Source organism: Notechis scutatus, chromosome 2, assembly GCF_049901735.1.
Source record: "Notechis scutatus isolate UNSWTSFEM ecotype Mainland chromosome 2, rNotScu1.2, whole genome shotgun sequence".
Taxonomy (NCBI): domain Eukaryota; kingdom Metazoa; phylum Chordata; class Lepidosauria; order Squamata; family Elapidae; genus Notechis; species Notechis scutatus.
The window spans coordinates 166,234,645-166,258,888 of NC_142010.1; the positions used below are offsets into that span (position 1 = coordinate 166,234,645).

Below are 24,244 nucleotides of genomic sequence, written 5' to 3' on the forward strand. Positions count from 1 at the left end.
AGATGTGGAATTCTTAGAGTGGACTCATAGTATATGAGTAAGTGAACAGAACTAAAAAGTCTTTCAGAAAGTAAAAGAAAGCCAGAGAGTAAGTGATTTCTGTAGGCAATCTCTCCCAGAGCAGAGAGACTGAAGAGGAAGAGATTTCAAGAAAGTAAACCGTTTGGTCTTATACACAACAAAAGCACTAAGATCACAATAGCTGTGGGGAAAGATCAGGCAAAGAAAAGGCTGCCTTAAATTATTATCTCGATTCTCTGGCATTATATGTGATGTATATGCACACATACACTGAGTCCAGGTAAGAATGTTTAGGTAAAACTACAAAGAAGGGAAAGAAATAAAGATTTTATTGTGGAAGTAAATTATAGACTATGAAGCCAGGCAGAAGATCTAGAAAATGTCTCCTGAACCACATTGAAGAACATTCAGGGATAAGAGCTATGGGAATGATGGGAATCTTCCATTGCCTGGACATTTTTTTGATGGATAGCAAAGACAGTAATGTCCTAAACATTCCTCGGTGATCTTACTGCCTGTTTGTTCCATAATGCAGAAGATGAAAACAAAAAACAAGAAAAAAATGGCTCTCTAGAGCTGATCTTAAAAAAGAAGAGCGAGCTGGTTGAACAGGTAAATGTAGCGAGAACCACGGGAAGAGGTAATCACATTATCTTGGAGTTCAAGATACTGCAGAAAGGTTTTTGACTAAGAGTTAAAAGAGTTAAAAATTGACAAATAGAAGAGTTAATGATTAAGAAGATGTATCAGCTAAAGCTCTCATACTCCCTATCAATAAAGAAAAATACATCTGCTCAATGATATGCACAGACCAGGCTCTGATTTTAATACCTTGCTTTCAAGGAGAAAAATTATTTGTTAGAGGATAAAAAATGTTACTTCAAGAAAGTATATTACAAAAATATTTTTAATTAAATAAATATGATTGTAAGGATGACAAGAGACAACAATATGGGAGTCAAGTAAAGCTTATATAAGAAGTATCTTAATAAGGCTTGCAGCATACCAGAAAAAAGAACATAGTAGATTAAAACTACCATTAAAAAACAAAAGAAAGACATCTGAACAGTTTCATAAAAACAAATGAGATCAATAAAACATTGGAAGAATTAAATAAATCAAAACATCATTTAGATTTATTGGAAACAGCAGAACTCTAAAAGAAGACAAAGTGTACCAAACAAAATTATTTTGAAAATGAACGTAAACCAGGAAAGCATATCATATTAGGAAAGAGAAAGAAAAAAGGATGATAACAGCAATAAACCTAATAAACTATTAGATATAACATCAGAAATAACAGAAGAACTTGCAAATTTTAGGAACAAAGGTAATTTGGAAGTATATTATCAGATATTTAAAAATTATTTAAAATGATAAATTTTAAGCAAATTACTAACAATTCAAGATATGAAAAGGCAATAAAGAAAATTAAAATTAATAAAACTCTGTATGGTAAAAAATTAAAAGAATTAGCAGAACTACTGCTAAAGGCAATGAATGAAATAACAAAAACAACTCCAAAGATTCAAGAAGAAGCATATTTAACATTAATATACAAAGAAGGGAATAATCAGAAGAAATCTCAGTAATATAGACCAATTTCTTTACTACTGAAAATTCAATAACTACTCCACTAGTTGAACGTATGAGGAAGTACATTTGATAAATTATACATATCCATTACATTTCAAAATGAAAAAGAAAAGTAACAGCAAATTTATCACAAATGTACTATAATTTATCAAAATTAAGAAAAAACAATATCAGTAGTACTTTAATGTGGAAAAAAGCCTTTGATAATTTGGAATGGCTTTTTTAATGTCTTAAACCAAATGAATTCCAGAGAAGAATTCAAAACTTACATCAAGTATATATAAAAGGCAAACAGCAAATATTACAGTGAATGGATTGTTCTTTGTAAACTTTTCAATTAGCAAAAACACAAGGCAAAGGTGTCTACTCTCCCCTTTTGTTCAGAAGTTTTATTACAAAATCTGATAGATAGATAACTGGAATAAAATTTGAGAAGAGAAATAAAATGTGAAATATTATGCAACAATCATATCAACCACAAAACTCCATACAGCAGCTGCTGAAAGTAATCAAAAATGTTGATTATTCTTCCAGATAAAAAATTAGTGAAAAGGAATAGCAAGGCACTTAATTTCTGAGGAAGAAAATTTTGTAGAAAAAGATACTGGCTATGAGATAACGAAAAAGTCAGTTAAATAAAATCTTCCTTGAGAGGATGCAGCCAACACATATTTCAAAAGAAATACAGTAAACTATGACTAGAAATAAAACACATCATTGACAGGTTATCATTTAAAAACAAATGTATTATCTAAAGTATACTTATTAAAATGGCAGCAATTCAAACCTCAGATGAAAAAAATTGCAGGATTGGGAAAGAATAATTAATACATTTACATGGAATAAGAAAAACAACAACAGTAAGATTCAAAATTATCTAAATCATAAAAGAAACATGAATTAGCATTTTCTGATCTCAAATTATGTTACAGTGCTTACTATCCATCATAAGACAGCAGAATGGGGCAATATTACCACAGAAGAAGCAGGCTTAGCCAAGGGACACTTGTGGTATAAAGAAACAAAATAATACAAGAATTCGAAGGATCATATTATAAAGAAAGTCTGTTTCTATTTCAATGATAATTACAGTAAGAAAGATCTGATCTGCAAATATTACACAGATGGACATAGAAAAGACAGAAGATTTTTTTAATGAAGAAGAAATCTACCAAAGTTAATGTGTTTGCAAATAATTGGAAAAATAAAAAGTAAAAATTGGTACAAAAATGTTCTACAGATGTTTTTTAACTAATTAACAATTACAAAACAATTAACAAAATGGATATATCATATAATAATTAACATTGGGAATACCACAACAAGCAAAGAATGTTTTATTATATGTGGTAGTTATGTTAAAAAAAATCAAAAAGTACCGGAGAGAAATATACCAAACTACCAAAATATGCAGAAAATAAATCATGAGTTAAAATCACAAATATTTTCATTATATTTTCTAGAGACATTTTTGCATCATGATTTATTAATAGACATAGTGACAATGGCAAGATTCAATCTGGCACAAGACTGAAAAAGAGAAACCTTGTTGTCAATGCAGCATTGGAAGGCTAAAATTGAAGCATACACAACAATGGAAGAAGTATTGATATAAATTCACAGTTTAAATCTAACCAAATTCAATCAGGAATACTTGAATAGCAAGGCAAACTAAGACACTTAGATTATGGGTTTTGAAAAAAAAAAAACATGTATCAAGAAAAGTTAAAAAACTGGGAAAGTCTCAAAATAATTATAATGATCCAAACAGAAATGAGTAATAATGCCTAAAGTATAAAAATATCCAAGTTACAATTAGTGGCTGGATGGAGGGAGAAAGAGGGGCTACCACAATGCCTATTTATAATTCCCCCCCCCCCCAATTTTCTAATTTTTCTCAAAACCCTTTAAATGTGTGTGTATATATAAAAGTAAATTGTATATACTTTTTTCTTTGTATGTTTCACTTAACAAACAAATAAGAGACTAGTATATTTTAGATTTGAACATGAATTTAGGCAAACTCTGGGAGACGGGAGTGTAAAGGAGCCTGAAATATCCATGGGGTTGCAAAGAGTCAGACATGACTTTGCAACTTAAAAATGTGTAAACTCAAATTTAAATTTTAATATTTTCAGATGTTTACATCAATCGTATGGGAATTGGCTTCTGGAAAAAGAAAATTGGTATGCAATCAAAAGTTTAATTGTTCTGCATTAGAAACAAAAACATAATGGCTCCAACCAGAGGTAGTCCTCAGTTATGACCACAATTTGAGCCCAAAATTGCTTAGTGAATTTAAGTGAACTTAACTGTCTTTAAGGATTCAAATAGGTACCATGTAGACTTTTTTCACATTTAAATGCATCTAAATTAGAAAATTAGACTTTGGTTGGACATAAGAAAAAAATCCTAATATTAGAGCTTTTTAACAATGGAACAGTCTGTCTCAGCAAAATGCTGGATTTTCCTTCAGAAGAGATATTTAAACAGAGGTTGGCTGACCATTTCTCAGGGATGTTAATAATAGTGGATTTTAGTGAACTCTGATATTGCTCCCCTCTAATTTTAACATTCTATAATTCTATGCTATTATAATAAAATAACTCAGGTAAGAATGAGAAGTTGTTTGCCTGTAATAGCCAAGAACAAACCAAATAACCAATCTACATTCAGCTAGATGACTATGGGACACATACTTTCTTCAGTCTAACTTACAACACAGCATAATTTTCTTTTCTTTTTTTTAAATTTTATTTGAGTTTTTACAAAGAAAAAAAAACAAATAAAACATCTTTTTTGAAAGTAGCGTAATCCCGGGTTACATTTCTTTGTACAGACACAAATTCGACTTCATGCTCATTTTTATATTCTATTCCATATCTTATTACTGTTTTACATTTTCAGCATAGCTTCTCCCCTCTTTTAATTTTCTCAAATTCATTTTAATTATCTCATCTCAATTGAAATCATTATATTTATATTTTTTGTCTGTCCTGTTTCAATTATCTATTATCTTTTCTCATTAAGCGAAATTTCTCCTGTAGTTACTGATTGGAGTATGACGCCTTTATATCTTTTAAGTTTATAACATTCAATATAATACATAACTTCCATTCAGATTCTGCTTGGTACATTCTTAAAATACACACTATATTCTTAGAAAAAGAAAAAATTATAAATGTATGTAATTAAAACAACACATCCCATTCCAATTCAATTCTATCATTAATATTAATATTCATTAAAATCTTAACTTCTTTACCATTACTTTTCAATTAAATATCATACTTCTATGGGAACAATTATAAGCTTTCCATAATTAATTCCCCCCTCTTCACTTATATTTTATAAAACGTTAACTAATTAAAATGTTCCCGTTCCTTCCTAATTCAATTTTCTCATTTATTTTATTTCACTTATTAACAAACATTTCACTAAATTACACTAACTATTTTATCCCTCATTTTAATCATACATTGTTTCCAATTTTCTAAAGTTATTTCTATTACTAATATAACAATACAATCTTATGTACCTTTACAGAATCCCTTTTTCAGTTAAATTTTCACCCATTATCTCTAAATAGGTCCTGTTTCTCTATATCTTGTTCCAGTCCTTTGTAACTTCTTTTCCTTTCCTTCTTCCCTCTCTTCTTCTCTCTCCCCTTTTTACCCCCTTGTCTCTCTACCTCTATTTCTCTCTTCTGTATTCCCCTTTTCTGTTGCTTTCCAGTATTATACTTATTTTTCGAATTATTTTTCTTTTCTTTGGTTGTTTTTTTAAATCTTAAATTCTCCATTCTCTTTCCCCCCTTTCCTTTTTCTTCCCCACATAAAATTACTTGTTCATTAAAGATAGCTTCTTCTTTGTCCGTCTTCTTGTTTTGCAGACATTTCTTATTGTTTCTCATAGTTCCAAATCTCCATTTCTAAGAATTGAAAAACGAAGCCAAAAGAACCCTTCCCTTCTTGTGCATCTTCTTTGTACTTTTTAAGCTCCATTTTCAATTCATCTAGAAGTGATGCCATTGTATAAATTTTTAAACAACCACCCGATTAATTTTAGTCATTCAAATGTAATAACCAAGAATCCAAAGATCACCAAATAATCCAAATACACGCAGGCTGTTTCTTTTCTGCTCTTTTTTTTTTCACTTTCTCTTCCTGGGGTTACTGTTTAGTTACAAAGTTTCAGTTAAAATGTATCTTTTAGAAGTCTTATTGAAGTTTTACTGTAGATTCTTTTTAATTCCAGGCAGTCTCCTCCCTCTTCCAGATCCTGCCCTTATTCTTTTTCTCTCCCTTCCTGCTTATGAAAAAAAATGTTTAGTGTCCAGAAATCTTTATTATCCTTTTGACATTTTGTTTTATTTTCAGCTTAATTGCCTGTTGATGTCAAAGCGGATTTTTCCGATTTCTTATTTAAGTCTCTTAGTTGTCAGTATAGGGAAGGGAAGAGAAGAAAAAAAACCCAAACCTTTCCCTTTTCACTTTTCTTCGCTGCTTCCGACTCTTCTTTGGGAGCGATGTTATTTTTTTGTAAGTTTAAATTCCAGGGTATCTTAGTTGTTGCTTTTACAATTTAACCCGGTCAGCCAAAACTTTCACTTCTTATCTTCCTCCTGCACATTCTTTTCTGGTCGAGTTCTTCTTTGTGGTGGCCATTTCTGACCACTGCTGCAACCGCCTTTGGGAAAGGGAGTAATGGCCAGCTGAGGAGGAGATGCGGCTCTCCTCAACCCTGCTGGCAGTCTCCCCCCTCTTCACCACCTCTACAGGGTGGCTTAGCCCCAAAACCAGCCAGCTCAGGGCGCTCCAGCGGCGAGCCCAGACTGAAACCGCACACGATCACAGATTTCTGTCTGTCACCGAAGAGACTTCAAACTGGAAGCCCAGCATAATTTTCTTTTGTAAGAAAAAATGGTTATTGTTGTTGTTAGTTGTGAAGTTGTGTCCAGACCATCGTGACCCCATGGACAACATTCTTCCAGGTGTTCCTGTCCTCTACCATCTTCTGGAGTCCATTTAAGCTCACGTCTACTGCTTCAGTGACTCCATCCAGCCACCTCATTCTCTGTCACCCCCTTCTTCTTTTGCCCTCAATCTTTCCCAGCATTAGGCTCTTTTCTAGTGAGTCCTTCAGATAGTCCTCAATTTTCAACAGTTCGTTTAGTGATCGTTTGAAATTACAATGGCACTGAAAAAGTGATTTATCACTGTTTTTCACACTTACGACCATTGCAGCATTCCCATGGTCACGTGATCAAAATCCAGCCACTTGGCAACTGACTCATATTTATGATGGTCGCAGTGTCCCAGGATCACCTTTTGCAACCTTCTGACCAGCAAAGTCAATGGGGAAGCCAGATTCACTTAATGACCTTAACTAACTTTTTACTAACTTAACAACTGCAGTGATTCACTTAACAACTGTGGCAAGAAAAATTGTAAAATGGGGCAAAACTCACTTAACTGCCTCACTTTGCAACAGAATTTTTAGGCTCAATTGTGGTTGTAAATCGAAGATTACCTGTACTTCTATATTTATGTTTAGTTCTTCTGCTTATGGTGTATTCAGTCCTCAAACAATATTTTCAAGTAAGAGAACAGGATGAGCTAAGTTAAGGATGCATTTTTGTTTTCATTCTGATTCTTGAAAAAATACAATCAGTAATTGCTTGGAGAAAGTGGGAATTAATGCACTATAATCACCTCAATAGCATCATCATACATTTTCCTTGCTTCCGTGTCCATCTTATCTGACATCAACCAAGCTTTCAACAAGTATTCATAAAAACTGTCTCCCAAACCACCCATGGATGTGTGATCTGCAAGAGAAAGAGACAGGGAGTATGTATAAATATAAAACTGTGAATATGAAAGATTACTGTGATTTGCAACTACAAAATCCATTTCACCAATAATGTAAGGAATGAAGCTCCCCTTTTGTTATAACTAGACAAACTGTGATACCTGGGTCATTGCTTCAGAGGTACTTCCTTATCAGGTTCCTTAATGTCTCCAACAATGGCAGAGCTTCTAATATACTTGAAAAGTTCTTAAAAATTCAGGGGGTTATATCTCCTTTGAAATAGCCTATGCTGAACTATATGGCACAGTCAAACATTAGAAGTTGACCACAATAAATGTTCTGTATTTCATCATAAAATGCTGCATGATAATTTTTTGTCACAAAATGTTTTATAAAATTTGTTGAGTTTCAATTCCACAGGAATCATGCATGGGTCCTAGATTTTGGATGCATTCTGTAAGTTAGCCCATTTGAGGTATTTTAATCAAAATGTTTTATCCAATGATGCATTGTTTTGCCCAGTTAAGGGTTACAGGCACAAGAGTTTTAGTAATATATAGATTTACCTGGAATCTATTTGCCTAAGTGTTATAGTATTTCCCAGCTTTTCAGTAAAATGGTCAGAAACTAAACAGTCAGGACTCTGTAACTGGATAAAATTCAACTCACATAGAGAATAACTTTTTATAACTTACCATTCTGAGCAAATTCTTAAGTCAAATCATCAAACAGTTGATCTGAGTTAAAGGTGCCTTACTTGGAGCTACCCAGGCACAGTGGTGGTATTCTACTGGTTCGTCCCGGTTCTACTGAGCTGGCAGCATCAATGAGCAGCAGAGACCAAACCGGTTCTCTCCGTTGCTCTGCTGGCTCTGCTGGCGGGCCCACCCGCTTGCCCAGGCTCCCATACTCACCTTTATCTGCTGAATTTGAAGCACAGCTGCTTTGCACGGCACAGAAAAGTGCCGCGCGGCAGCTGCTGAAGAGACTGGAATCATACAGGCTTGCAGGAGGCGAGTTAGAACGCCTCTGCGCCTGCGCAAACGCCTCTGAGCCTGCGCAAAGTGTGCGTTTGCTGCGCGAGTGCAGTGTGTGCACACGTGCAAAGCGCACCCACCAAACCAAACCCACTGAACTGGTGGTAAAAATATTTGAATCCCACCGCTGCCCAGGCACCGTCTGAGCTAGAGCAACAGGCCCAAAGTCACTCAGGAAGTTTCCATGGATGTGAATCTAATTTTTCCCTAGTTATGTTCCAACACTTTAATCACTTCCAATTGAGAGCATGCTTTCAATTTTAACAGCACGTTACAACACTACATTGGTAAAAAGATGTGTTCCACTGGTATCTTCTGAATGGTGCAGCGAAAGTGAAGTAAAACATTTCATTAAAACAATTTACAGAGCATCAAATAATGGAAAATAAGTTTACTGAAAATGGAATGTTTGAAGTACTGTGTCCTCAATCATCAATAAAGGACAATGGTATTTATTTGTCAAAGAGCGTATTTTTGATCTCAAATCCTTAAAATGTATGTGCATGTGCATATAAAATCTGGTCTAATAGGCACATACATTTCATCCCCATAGCATTATTGTACAGAATTTCCACAAGCACTTTATTTCTACCATCCTTTCCTATAACAAATATGAAAAGTACTGATTTACTTGGTGAGTCTTGTTGGAACGATAGTTATAAAATTGAGGTGAAAGTGATCTCATGCTCATTTAGTCCAAACCTTTCTTCAGGACAGAAATCTTCTAAACTAGGGGTCTCCAACCTTGGCAACTTTAAGCCTGGAGGACTTCTGGGAGTTGTAGTCCTCCAGGCTTAAAGTTGCCAAGGTTGGAGACCCCTGTTCTAAACTGTCCCCAACGGATCACCATTCAAAGTCCATTTGAAAACATCCAGTGGGAACTCCACTTTCTAGATATACTTCTTCACTCTATAGTTCTTACTGGCAAGAAATTCTTCTGGATACTCAGCCTAAATCTTTTAATATCAATTTATCTCCATTTAATCATCTTAATTAGATGATCCAGCTAACTACTGCCTAACCTGTTTATTAAATCAGATCTGCAAAAAATTTACTAATCGGGAGAAACTAATTGATTGGCTTGAATCTGGACATTGTGAACAAACTGAGTTTAAAAAAGATAACAAAATTAGACTCTGCTTTGATGTTGTAATGACTAATAGAAAATGATAAGTATAACAACACTTCAGAACCTAGCTAAATTCTGATGATTAAAACAGGAGTAATCCTGTTTCAGGATCACTTGGCTTTTGCAGAATAACCTCGGCTGTAGCTACACAATCCTAAAATCATAATTTGAACAAGATTGCTCACTCTTTTTGGAAGTAAATTATGATTTCAAGCATTCACAAGAGGCCCAGTTCAGATATAGATGTCAAATTAAAATTATCATAGCCATGAAGTAAGAAATTAAGAGTGTGCAAAATGTTGACCTTGGAGCCTACAGCCATAAAGATTACTAAGTAACTAAAATCATGACATTGAGTTTTGAAAGATGTTTCAAGTGAATTTATGGATATGTGTACATTCATGCACTAAACAAATTCAGTTTGCCATTTATATGAAAGAAATACTTACGCTGCCCCCAGCGCCCAGTTCTTGGATTCAAGTAGTTTGGATAAAGTCCATTAGGACGGTCCATTTTCTGAAGCAGCTTACGAATATGCATAACCTTAATAACAAACAAAAGGTAACCATGGTTTCTTCTCAATGTTCCTCTGATTTTTTTCAATTACATTTAAAGAAATATTGAGGAAAGATGTAAGTATGTGTTGTACATCCACATCCACATAGATACACATGCATTTTTCCATCTTATCTATATTTTCACAAGTCTTGAACTGTGTATCAGAAAGAGGCACAAAACAAACCTTTTCATAGTAGACAGGGTTGCCAGTCAGATAGCTGAGGTGTACAAATTCCATGTGAAGTGTACCGAACTCTGAGAGGATGCTGCTGCCAGCAGAAGCCCAGCCCCAATTGCGACCTACACCACTAATCAGAAAATGATAGGAAAAGGCTAAGAAAATGTATTTACAAGAAACAAAACGCAAGGAAAAAAACTGACACTTAACAAATAAAAGTAAAATGGTAGTACACCTTGTTTATGTGCTTAAATACAGTAAGTACAATTTGGAGCAGTCAGATAAATCCAAAATATGTAAATTATTTAAATTGCTTAGCTGATCTTCAACAACATTAAGAAAAACTAATCAGAAGTTTTACATTATTCTTCACTGTGCCAGGCTTCTCTGCCCATACTCATACCTTTTCAAATTCACCATTGCCCAAGGAATCCCTGTGGGTGTATTGAAGGCGGGGATGAGCTTTCCTGCTAGTTGCACTGCTTTTATCTTGAATAGCTGAAACAGATAGAGAAAGACAGCTGAACCATGGTCTGCTGTTTATATTCTAAACCTAAACCCGCCTACCCAAAAGGAAGCCCTCCTCTAAGTATCCCACCTGATACACACCCACATATTCTTCCACAGCATTTTTCCCCACCACTATGTCAGTAGGAAGGAATAGACTTCAGTGATCTGTACTTTTTTGAAAATAATTTTATTAAACTTACCAAAATGTAAAAAAAAGTAAAAAAAACAACCAACCAGGAAAGGTGGAGAAGGGAGAAAGAGAAATATGTGGTGAAGTGGAAAAAGGAAGGAGGAAACATTCACTTCTGACTCTTTTCAACACAGTAGAATAAAAATAACGTTACAGCCTCAACTTTTTACTTTTGCATATTTAGTATATACTAGCCATTTTTTTTATAACAACAAACTATCAGTGTTGTCTAGATTTATTTCAACTTTATCATCTATAATGGATGGCAAAGTTCTTATGGATAATTTTCTTAGTTACATAAATGTACTGTATATTTGAAGAATATCTGCATTAACAAACTGGAGACAAAAATCCTAGGAGGTTCTCTACTTTTTCTATGTAAATACTATAAAATTCTTCACACAATTGTAGGCTACAGCAGTTAAGATGTTGTTAAAATTATTGCTTAACATTATTATTAATGCAAAACTGGAACTAGCCTATTATCATATTTGATGGACAAGTATTTCTCTTGTGGCACAAAAGACAAAAAAGTACATTGGGTTTGGGGATTGGTTGGTTAGTTTTCCTTTTTATCCAGTGAGGGATATACACTTTCCACTTATCTGCGGCCTAAAAAACAGAGGAGCTCACCTTTAAAAGGAAGCCAAAGATCCAGCTAAAAGGTAACCAGAAAGATCAATACGATGTAGACGTGTTAAAGAAGGGAAAGGTTTTAAAATCTTCCTGGTTAGAGTATAATATATGCCATTAAAGCTCCAGAATAGGTAACTACTAAAACTGGGATGTTCATAAATACTAGGTGATCATTCAACGAAATGAAGTGAATGCTGAACCAGTTAATGAAAAGCTCAGAGCAGATATATAATATTGGCGCTAGTACTATTTTCTTCACATAATGCATAACCTCAAAAAACAAAAGTATCTGGAAATTATTACAAGGACCTCTAATATAATAACCAGATTCCTGTAAGTTCCCAAGTGCAGAAGTTGGCAGTCTGCTGCATTTTAGTCCTCAAACCACTCTTCTGCATTTATTAGGCAAATATTTTTTCATATAGCCATTGTTGTCCCTTAATCAGTCTTCCAGAAACTCAAATGCTCATTCTTTTAATAATCTTCAGCTTTTTTAATCAAACCATTTTGTCATCAGTCAACTGTATAGCTTAAAAAAATAATGCTGGAGTTTGCTCTTTTCCCTTCCCTTTTCTTAAAAATCTTGAAGTTTATAAAGAGGCAAAGGATGCCCTGTACTTCTATTTGGGAGCTGTTTTAAGAGTTATTTTAAGCTAAAGTGCAATATAAAATGTATTACCTAATAAAAATAAACTGAAATTTGGGATTTAAAAATAAAAAGAATTATTACTAAATATTGGCTAATTAATATTTCATCTCAACAGTTTTTCTCATAATAGGAATAAAATGAATAATTGGGATTTATATATGGCTATATCATATCAATACTGATTCTCTGTATATATCTGAATCTAATCCACTTTCTCCAACCACAAACTTGTAAATCAAATTTTATGTTAAAAAAATAAATAAATTTTGCAACCATCATAATAGATAAGCTAATTCATAATTTTTCTTTGTACTATATCCAAAGGAAAAATAAATAAATTCATTAGGGAACCAACGGACTTTCATTTAGTTATGGAAAATAAACTTAAGATTTTCTCAGTATACTACTTTCTGAGACTAATATCGAGAGTTTTCTTTCATTTAGACATAAACTGAGGCTCAGGCTTCCTCAGTTCTGGTTACCTACCAAACAGCTTGTGAAATGGGAAGAAAACAAGCACTTTTGCTTCCTTAAAAAAAATAAGAACAAGCCTCAAAGTTTTACATAAATGTACAGTGACTCCCTTACCTCCTGTCCTGAGAGGTAATAAGCTGCGAGCAAGCCACCAATGAAACGAATGTTGACTTCAAAGACTGATACCTCTGAGTTCTTGAAACAGATAAGAAGGTAGATTCTTTAGGTATAAACTAAATACTAATACACTACATTTACATTTCATTGCATCCGTGCAGCAACTAAACAGAGGATTTCTGCAGACAAACTGTAATTACTCTTTATAGCAGTTCTTTGGGATAGTAAGCCATTGTTGCTACTAGTAACAGTGAAAATTAATTACCTTGAGTTTGGATACAAGGCTAAATTGGGATTAATTAAAACTGAATGTGAAAACTTTTAATACAATTCTTAAATGGATTAAATATAAAGACTGAAGATTAAGAAAACTTTTATGTGATTTTAAAACATAAAAGTAGCTGAGACAAAACTTTAGTACAAGCTAACTAAAATTATATTTTTAATACTTGATAAGACTAAAACAGTGATACCTAATTATGCAAAGTATCACTGGATATTTCAAAAGCAGGTCTCATAAAAATGAGTACAAAAGAAAAAACTACTAGCACAACACAAATATGTGTTTGTAAATCAACAGGAACACCCATTCTCTCTTAAAAGATTGCAATAAAAAGTGTGCTTGAAATTTTACAAAGCTTTCGTGTCCATTATCACAAATCGTTTTAAACACTGGTAGAATAAAATTTTAAGTTTCTCCAAACAATAATGTTCCAAGATACATTTTCTTACCACACTAAAATCAAGATGATTCTCAATCCATTCCTGTCCTTCTCTGAATTCATCATGAAGGCCCATTATATAGAGGGTATCCAATGCATCTACTATGCTTGCTCCCAGCTGGGAATTGCCTATAATCAAAATCCAGTATTTCCATGATAAATATATTGTTTACAGATATCGTTTTCCAGGGCCATTACCCACTTAACAATTGAAACAATACTTCATAAATATTTAATTTCCTTATATAGAAATAAAATAAAGATTAGAATAAGAATACAGAAATTATTAAAAGAGCACTTTTATGAAAATAATCATTCACCAACATTTACCATGCTGGTTTTGAGGCTACCAATTCTGGATTACAAAAGTCTGGATGTTTACCTCAGAACAAACAGTTGTTTCTGATCATTATGTGCTACAACTAGTTGAGTCCAGATTCTTTTTAGGCCAGATATGGTAGCCCAAACTACTTTTACCAAATAATTACTAAAGGTCTTCCTCACTTTACAACCAATCACTTAGCAATGCATTGTACAAATGGAATTGCATTTGGAATTGCAACCAATCTATGTTGCAACAGCATTGTACAAATGGAATTTACAACGTATTTGTATCCTGAATCAAAGGATTAAAAGGTTTTAAAAAGCAAACTAATGTATCCTGCTTTTATTACTTTTATAAATAATACGTGGCGAACATATCCAGTACCACCTTTCTCCTCCTATTTTCCGCACAACAGCAACCCTGTGAGGTGAATTAGCCTAAAAAGTATGACTGACCCAAGGGCACCCCAGCTGGATGCCATGGCTATGGTGGGGCTAAAATTCAGTGTCTCCTGCTTTCTAGCCTGGTACCTTAACTATTAGACCAAACCGGCTCTCAAACTTGTCCTTGAAATTACAACCATTCCAGGGTCTTCTCATTTACGTGATCAAAATTTGAATGTCTGCCTGCATTTATTACCACAAAGTGTGCTTCGATGCCCTCCACTCATCTATCTTGCCCCCATCTTTGCTTTTTTGTCCTGCACTCCACTGCCCTGCCACGTACTGCATCTGCTGCCCTGCCCCCGCCCTCAGCTGACCTTCACCATCTTCTTCCTCCTACTGCTGACAGGCAAACTTGGCCTGGTCCTCCCTATGACAGTTGCTGGCTGCATGAGCCTTGTGAAGGATCAAGGCATGCGTGCATTAAAGGTATAAGGAAGAAGATGGTAAAGCTCAATTGAGACAGCAGAGTGAAAGGTAGCCAAAAGGGCAGAGATAGGGGGAGGATAAGTGGAGGCAGGCAAGGTAAGAAAAATGTGACATGCTTGCCTTATGATGGCCTAATGAGTGCAACTGAGACTAATGGGACCACCATTGTTAAACAGTGCGATTATATAAAGTTTTGCCTAGCAATCACTTCAGTTAATGATAGAAATTTCAATCCCAGTTAGGTTCATTAAGTGAAGACTACCTGTACCTTCTATGACTTCTCCAGCATTTCCTGATAGAAAAGTTAATGGGTGTGATGGGTTGCATAATGCTGATCAGAAATGCTTGGGCAGTCTTCAAATTCAAGTTGTTTAAAAAAATATTACGGCCAAAGCTAGCAAAATGAGTAGTGACATGGAATACTATTTCTCTAGACAGCGATCAGTGGCAAATTGAGAAACTCTCGTTGACAGAGGGGTTTAAATTGAAGGTCTCAATTATGAGCATTATAGTTTCTATGATGATAAAAAAATGGTTATGTGTAAATCCTGAAGAATTTTTAGAGTATCAAAAATAAACATCTCTGTTTCAGTTGCTTACCAGCTGAAACAATTCTCAAATCTTTGTGGAACCAAATGCTTTCTTTGGGCCCAATTAACTGAAAACAATTTCAGTTGTTCAGTTGAAGAAGTAATAGGAAGTAATATTATAAACATAAATATTATAATAAATATTATAAACATAACCAACATTCTAGAACATTCAACAGAACTAGAGGACAGGAAACCTGGAGAGAGAATTTAAAGTTATATAGAACTCACAGAAAGAAATATCATAACTCTCAGGCCTATTCAGTATTTGCTCCAACCCAGCACTGGAAATAATCCTGAGAATTTATCTAATTTGAGCCTGGACCCTCAGGCTGTTAAAAAAAAAATCCTACTAAAATTTTTCCCTCATTTATTTAATTTGTATTAATATATTCAAAATTTAAATGTTTGACATTTTTATTTACAATCACATTACTCTATGTCTTACATTTTGATTTCTTACGATGGAATATAGGTACAGTACATATTTTCCATTTCAATATTAAGTAATGCAATTTCTTTAATGTTGCCCTTCTGAACTACGGTTTGTCACATTTTCTGGTCTATTTTGATAAATGTATTATCAACACTAACCACCATTGTGTGAGCCCATAAGTCAGGCTTCAAAAGAATTCTGATTCTTCATGAACGAGCTGCTTGCGAACATGTACATGTTACCAGTTCTTCCCCAAGCTGCAAGCATTCCAGAGTAAAAAATATTTCACTATTGAACTAAATTAAAGGTGCACAACATACTCCAAGGAATGCAACCCCCCCAAAACTCGAATTATTACTTTTTCTGTAAAAATATAAAACATGCTAAATTTAAATTATAATTAAGCTTAAATATTGCTGAAATTAGATTTAAACTAATTACGTATGGCTAAGCCAGCTCTTTTTCAATGAAGTATTTTTGGCCTCTTAACGCTGGAAGACTGAAAATGTCATCACAACAGCTTATTGGCAGTAGGGAAGTTCAAAATTTTAGGTTTCGGGGTTTAAACTCAAAATGTAAAAATTAATCCAAATTTACAGAAAAGATTCAAGGGTTTGGAAACATAAAATGGGTGTCTAAAAAATGTGTTCAGTTTAAAAAAATAAATCTTGGGATGCTGGAAGCCATATAGAGCCCATACCTCTGGTACAGAAAAACTAACTGAAATAGTCCATATATAAATATGGAAGTCTTCCCTCTTCCCATACAATAATGTGTCATGAATTCGTGTGTGTGTGTGAATATGTGTGTATGCATAAATAAAAAAAATCTTAAAAATATGAAAGACTTCAGGAAGCTTTCTTTTCAGAGCTATTTCCATGTCCCCATGCAACTATTTCCATAAACCTTAGTATAATCAAAAGTTATGATAACATTTTTTTAATTTCCTATTTATTATTAGGGATTATAAACACAGAGAATATATGTCTAATGTTTCCAAGATGACAGACATTCAGTTGTTAAAATTTTCTGCAGTGCACAAGACCCTGGCCAGAGTTAAAATTAGCAAAATGGCAGATAGAATAGAATAGAATAGAATTCTTTATTGGCCAGGTATGATTGGACACACAAGGAATTTGTCTTGGTGCAAATGCTCTCAGTATACATAAAAGAAAAGATACATTCGTCAAGAGTCAGGAATCATAAGATACAACACTTAATGATAGTCATAGGGTACAATAGGCAATCAAATCATACTAGGAAACAGTCAATATAAATCATAAGGATACAAGCAACAAGGTTACAGTCATATAGTCATAAGTGGGAGGAGATGGGTGAAAGGAAGGATGGGAAGATTAATAGTAACAGTAATGCAGACTTAGTAAATAGTTTGACAGTTGAGGGAATTATTTGTTTAGCAGGTTATGGCATTTGGGGGAAAACTGTTCCTGTGTCTAGTTGTTCTGGTGTGAAGTGTTCTATAGCGTCATTTTGAGGGTAAGAGTTGAAACAGATTATGTCCAGGATGTGAAGGGTCTGTAAATATTTTCACAGCCCTCTTTTTGACTTGCAGTATACAGGTCCTCAATTGAAGGCAGGTTGGTAATAATTGTTTTTTCTGAAGTCCTAATTGCTCTCTGAAGTCTGTGTCTGTCTTGTTGGGTTGCAGAACCAAACCAGATAAGTTATAGAGGTGCAGATGTCAGACTCAATAATTCCTCCGTAGAACTGTATCAGCAGCTCCTTGGACAGTTTGAGCTTTCTGATTTATTGTTAATGATACAGTATTTACTTCTTAGTTATGTAACAAACATTATGATAATGATAAACAAAAATCTCTGATCAATGGCAAGCAGAAGTACTCCTGTAAGCACCATTCCTTTTTTTTTTTATTAAGGCCTTTTCTAAATCCAAAGACTGTACACAGGCTATGTGTTTCCAATCTAACCTTAAAGGTAGTTTCTATGTGCAATGGGATTTATTCAGATGGGAGAATGGCCAGGTAGCCATGAAAAAATATTTGCTCACCAGCAGTAATCTGAATAGCAAATTGTTTACCAATTATGGAGAAAATTCATTATAAAACTCATCAATCTTATTATCTACCACATGGCTTTGAAGACATGAAAGAAATATGCTCTAATATAATCCTTCACACTTCTTTAAACAATATTGAGACATCATTACAAGAAATATTTGACATCACATCAGATAGCCTTTGAGGACACCCTCTAAACTGAAATAGTCACATTACAGTTGCTTCACAAAGATAACCAAATTAACTTCCACTTTGTAATTCTGCTTCCCTATTTAATAGTCTCACTGAGTTTGTCTGTACAAAAGGCAGAGCCAAATTTCTGTAAAAAAAGATGAAGCCTGCAATGCAGCAGACAAAGGTGGATAACTGTATCCATGGTAAGAAAAGTGGGTTTATTATGTAACAAACAAGAGTGGTGGTTATAGCAATGGTGAGGAGATAAAGTTATCAGGAAAGAGCTTATCATGTAGCAAGCATAGGGACTTGGGCTTTCTACTAAAGACCAAAAAGAGCCCAACCTCTTCCAGAAGACAAGAACAAAGCCCAGTTACTGTTTGACCAAAGATGAAGGTAGATGACAGAACATCAGAGAGAATGATACTGCTGTTCATCAGACTATTCCTTACTTTTATTCCATCTGTGCTAGGTCAGAACCCTGGAGTGTTCCACATCAGGCCAGAAAAAGGGGGTGATTACTGTTTCCTTTTCCCTTCACAATGGATAAAATCATATCAGGAAGACAACAAGAAAGGCTGGTTTGACCTTGAGTCATTTACTCAGAACTTCACCTATTCAGCCATGTGTTGCTTGCCTTCATTCTTTGGGGAAGATGACAATGATGGTGGTGGATTTAGTACAAGAATTGCATCTACCAGACAGGGAAATTGCAATCTCTTTCAGAATGCAAGACTCCATCAGGTTAATAGTACAGAGGGGTTTCTGATTCTTGGTGGAGATGCTCCATATCCAATGAAAAGCCTGAGATCTGGATACAACTGGGGCCACTGTGAAGAGATTACTCTCCCAGGATTTATGCTCAGTGATGTGGATATCCTTTATTTAGTATTCAAAAATCTGATGAGAAATTTGTTATACAAAACTGGAATCATCTACCTGATGGCAATGGGCATAGTCACCATAGGAAGCTACTGGGCAGGAAGCACAGAGAAGAAAAAACAAGACAATCTAAAAAATCAGGGCCAAACACAAGATTTTGATGAGATATCAATTGATACTAATATCTGCTTCACGTGTACCTGTGTGGTAATGGGCACCTTCATGCTTCTTTCTCTCTACTGCTTCTATGATTATATGATGCATGCAATGATTGGCATTTTCTGTATTTATGCATCATTTAGCCTATACTGGTGTTTGACTCCATTTGTGAACAAACTTCCATTTGGGCAACATTTAGTCCATTTTCCATATTTTCATAAAGATCTAGAAATCCGAGCACTGCTTCTAGCAATGCTGTGTTTGTCTGTCAATGCAACCTGGATTATTTTCCGAAATGAAAATTGGTGGAGCTGGGTTTTGCAAGATGTTTTAGGAATTTCAATTGGCATTTACCTTCTGAGAACAGTTCACATGCCTACCTTAAGGAACTGCAGCTTGTTTCTGTTCACTCATTTGTTTTATGATATACTTTGCCTGTTAGTCACACCTTTTCTAACTAAAACAGGTAGAGACATTACAGATATGACAATTTTTGGATCATCTAACTCAGAAGAGATCCCTTTTCTGTTGAAAGTACCAATATTACCATCAACATCCTTTCTGGATAATGCTTCATTTACTGCTATAGGCCTTGGGGATATTGTACTTCCTGGTTTCTTGGTAGCTTACTGCCACAGATTTGATGTTCAAGTTGAGTCTCCAGGGATCTATTTCGTAGCTTCTATTCTGGCATACAGCTATGGTTTGTTGGTGACTTTTGTGATAGCAACATTCCTACAAGCAAGTCAGTCAACTCTTCTATATTTAGTGCCTTGTATACTCATCACTACATTGACTGTTGCTGCTTTTCGCAGAGAAATAGTACTGTTTTGGACAGGTATAGGCTGTGAAAATGAGATTATTCAACCTTCACAAAAAGTCATCAAGCATTCAATTACACTGAAAAAGTCGGAGGAAGAGCTCCATGGACTAGAAGAGGAAAAGGATATTATTGCTGTGACATTCCACCTAGAAGAGCTTAACAGTGACAACATATTCACAAAGCAATTATCTGACCAAAAGAAACACACAAAGATGTATTGCACATTAAGCCACACAGCACTTCTCAATCAACATCTGGTGTACCAAGAGCTGATTGGAGATGCTGAGCAGCAATGTCTGGTTGGAAAGAACAACCTCTCACCTATACAAATTTGCAACAATCTAGATGATTCAGATTGATCAAATGCAAGTCCATTAAACTTCCGTTGGGACAGAAATCACGACACTGTCATTTTTATTGTGAAAATCAATAATTCTGAATCACAAGACATCTATTGAAGCCACTACCAGTGTCACTAACATGATCAAGAAACAAGAGCTAGAGAGAAATCTATGGCTAAAGGGCCCAGCTACACAGATATAGCTGGGATAATAACAGGCTTGACATTTATTATCTCGAGTTATCAGGGACAAAAAGAATGCTTAAGGATGCATGACTTTTTTCCACAGAAACAACAATTACACTTGGCTTCTAACTAACATGCCAGGGCCAAACTTCAAGACAAAATGTAAACTACATTTAACCTATGTTTAAATTTAAATTTTATTGTAGTTAATAATATTATCCAATTATATATTTAATAACTTTTGCCTTGTCCCTAGAAGTCACATCAAGGTTGCATGTGCATCTGAGCTTCAAATCAGATACTACTGCAAAATCTGTTCCCTATTCATGATGTTGTGATCTCTATACCCTGGACGAACAGGAACTACACAAAGAGGTGCAAATCGTATCTTATCTTCAGCTAAAAGACTCCTATTAACTCTATTTCCACATATAATATTATGCATTTTGTCAATTTTTACTCCATCGGTAAATACAGATGGCAGAGTACCTGTCAATTTGACATTGAAACATGCTAAGTTACTGTTAATATTAACAGAGGGGAAAGGACATGAAAATTGTTAAATTTAGTTACTCAAAGACTGTCACAATCATCTGAGAAGATTTAATTACAGCTTTTAAACCTCCCTGTATTTGAACTGCAGTGTAATTCAATACATTACTAGTTATTTTACAGAAGAATACATTTTGTAGAATTAAATGGAAACCAGTGTAAGAATTAATCAATGAAAAATACAGCAGAAAAGTTTTTGTACCATACATAAGCTAGGATAGTGATGAGGAATCACCAGTCTGCATGCTAGTTGTAATAGGCAGTACCCTTCTATATCTTTCCTTAAAAAATTTTTTTTAAGTTTTTAACATAATGAAGATCCCTCATCTTGTTTTCAAATATACTGCATATTTAGACTTGCTTATAAATATATGCAGTATTCTTTATCTTTATTCTAAATTTAATTCTGTCAATCAGTCATTTGTAGAACACTGTTTGGGTATTCTTAATGAAAACTGAAAACCAAAAATGTTATCAAATAATTTATTTTGCTCAATCTACACTGCTGCAGAAATACTTATAAAACTTTTACACAGTGCCAACATGTTACAAAATCTGATACTATTGGCATCTGCTTATAAATGGAGAACTTGTATTCTCCTTGGCAACTTTGGTGACACTTCATAATGATTCAGACTTCAACCCAAATAGTTGTTTAATCCTATAATCCCTTTGGCATAGCCTAGCTTTTCGGTGCCACAAGTTAAAATTTCAGCCTTTACAGCCATCTGAGAAAATACTTTTTTATATTTTTTAAATTATTAATCAGTTTGACAGATTGTTCCGCTATTTATTCAAATATAAATTATCTCTTCACTCAAAACAACTGAAAGCAATGATCAAACTCATAAAACAATTTAAAATTAACCAGAACAAATAAACTTTAAAGCAACCAGGACAAAGCCATTTAAAATCCATCAAAACCCAACATATGTAAAACAGATTTTATTGCCAATCTAAAAAAAATAGCAAAGATGAGTTAAATCTTATTTCTTCAGAAAGGGGATTCCAAAGCCAAGATGCTAGCATAAATAAAATGCTATGTATCTCCATCAATTTAACCTTTTAGCATTCAAGCCTTCTAAAGCAGATTCAAAGTGATAGCAAGTTTCACATATCTTCACCTTTAACCAGATAGCTTATTTAAACACATATGAACTTGGCCTCACAGCAAACTCAAAGCCATTTTTTTTATTCAAGTGTAGTTCACAAAGCTATAAAATTCACAAAATCTGCCTGCATCAAAACCCAATCCAACTACCACATTTAGCACTACCGTGTTTCCCTGAAAATAAGACTGGATCTGCCCACTCCCCCCCACCATCTGCTTGCCTGCACCCACAACGGCTTACAGGGCTTCCCAGGGTAGACATACTTTTTGCCTGGATGGCAAAATGACGGAGACTAGAAGTTTTGTCTACTTGCAGATGGATCACTTTGAAACGGAGCAATTAGCTCCTTTTCAAAGCGCCCCATTTGCAAGCGGATGAAGCTTCATCTCCCTCTGGGTGAAAAGTGTTTGGGTGCCTACGGGGGCACCCCATAGGTGACCAAACACTTTTTGCCTGGACGGAGAAATGATGGAGACTGGAAGCTTCGCCTGCTTGCAAATGAGATGCTTTGAAATGAAGCGATTAGCTCCATTTAAAAGCGCCCCATTTGCAAGCAAGCAAAGTGTCCAATCTCCCTCCCAGGGAGAAGCAGAGGCACGGGGTGGGGAGTCAGGTGATCCCAATGCACTGCCCACTCTGCCCCCCAGCTTGCCTACAGCTGTGCCAGGGCAGGCGCACACGTTGTGCATCGGGATTGCCTACCTCTAACCATGCCTCTGCCTCCACCTGCTGTCGGTGCCTCCGCACAAGCCTCCCATGAGCCAGGCAGCCACGCAGCAGGTCCAGATTGCCTGTCTCTGTTCCTCACCTCTGCCTCCCTGCTCTGAGTTATTTGCGCAGGACTGCCGGGCTGCAGCTGTTGTCAGATACCATCAGTCTCTACGCACTCACCACCTCTTCTGCTGGCCACACCCATTTCCTCAGGCTTATTTTTGGGGTAGGGCTTATATTAGGCCCACCCCAAAAAATCAGGGTATGACTTATTTTTGGGATGGGTCTTATTTTTGGGAAACAGAATAGCAACACTTTCCAAATATACTCCAAGAGATAGATACTCCAAGAAATATACTCCAGATAAAGATTGAATGCACCAATTTATCACATTAAAGAAGAGGAAAACCTACGCACCAATTCCACCCGCGTTTTCTACAATTTTGTGAACAACAAACTAAAAGGCTCAAGGTCCATCCCACCCCTGAAAGGACCTAATGGTAAAGACTGAAACGACCACACTATTAAAGCCAACCTCTTTAACACATTCTTTGGCTCAGTATTTGTAAACAGCCCAGTATTTGATAATGCCCAGTATTTCCTAGTCGAACCACAGACAACTACAATGATCTAATACATATTGATTTTACAGAAGACAATGTTGAAAAAGCACTACACAATCTAAAACCATCTCTATCTATTGGACCGGATGGAATATGTGCCTACTTCTTAAAAAAGCTATCCACTGCCATAGCCGAACCTGTAAGCATAATCTTTGAAAAATCTTTCAGGACCAGCTCCTTGCCAAAACTATGGTCACAAGCCACGGTCATCCCCATCTTCAAAAAGGGAGACCCCAGCCTAGTTGAAAATTACAGACCAATCTCTTTATGCTGCGTCACCTGTAAAGTCATGGAATCAATTATTAACCAATCCATTATCCTCCACTTAGAGACAAACAACCTACTCTCTAATAAACAATTTGGTTTCAGAAAAAAACTATCCTGTAATCTGCAACTCTTACACTGCAAAAACATATGGACTACACAACTCGATCAGGGCAAAGCAATAGACGCAATCTACATAGACTTCTGTAAAGCCTTTGATTCAGTGGTACACGACAAACTACTCCTAAAACTAAAATTTTATGGTATCTCTGGACACCTGCATTACTGGATAGAAGCATTCCTGTCAAACAGACAACAAATGATCAAAATTGGGAGCGTCCTATCAAATTCTGTACCTGTCAACAGTGGTGTCCCCCAAGGCAGTGTTCTAGGACCAATTCTCTTCATACTCTACATAAATGACCTCTGTGATCATATTAAGAGCAACTGCGTTCTCTTCGCTGATGATGTAAAGCTATTCAACACCACAGACAATACTGCTACCCTTCAAAAAGACCTCAACTAT

General features: G+C 35.2%; 1 protein-coding gene and 1 pseudogene across 2 annotated transcripts in view; one reads left to right on the forward strand and one right to left on the reverse strand.

The window, feature by feature from the left end:
* The window catches only part of MAN1A2 (mannosidase alpha class 1A member 2), a 55,973-nt gene that overhangs the window by 9,738 nt on the left and 21,991 nt on the right, over positions 1-24,244 (reverse strand). The window contains exons 4-9 of the mRNA XM_026675408.2: positions 13,642-13,760; positions 12,907-12,987; positions 10,737-10,831; positions 10,340-10,463; positions 10,047-10,140; positions 7,332-7,447 (exon numbers count right to left, since the gene is read on the reverse strand). Coding sequence (XP_026531193.1) covers positions 7,332-7,447; positions 10,047-10,140; positions 10,340-10,463; positions 10,737-10,831; positions 12,907-12,987; positions 13,642-13,760 — 629 coding nt within the window. The remainder of the gene's footprint in view (positions 1-7,331; positions 7,448-10,046; positions 10,141-10,339; positions 10,464-10,736; positions 10,832-12,906; positions 12,988-13,641; positions 13,761-24,244) is intronic.
* Positions 17,753-20,523, forward strand: LOC148132388 (signal peptide peptidase-like 2B pseudogene; annotated as a pseudogene). Its single transcript, XR_015747336.1, has one exon. The product of XR_015747336.1 is annotated as a signal peptide peptidase-like 2B pseudogene (transcript).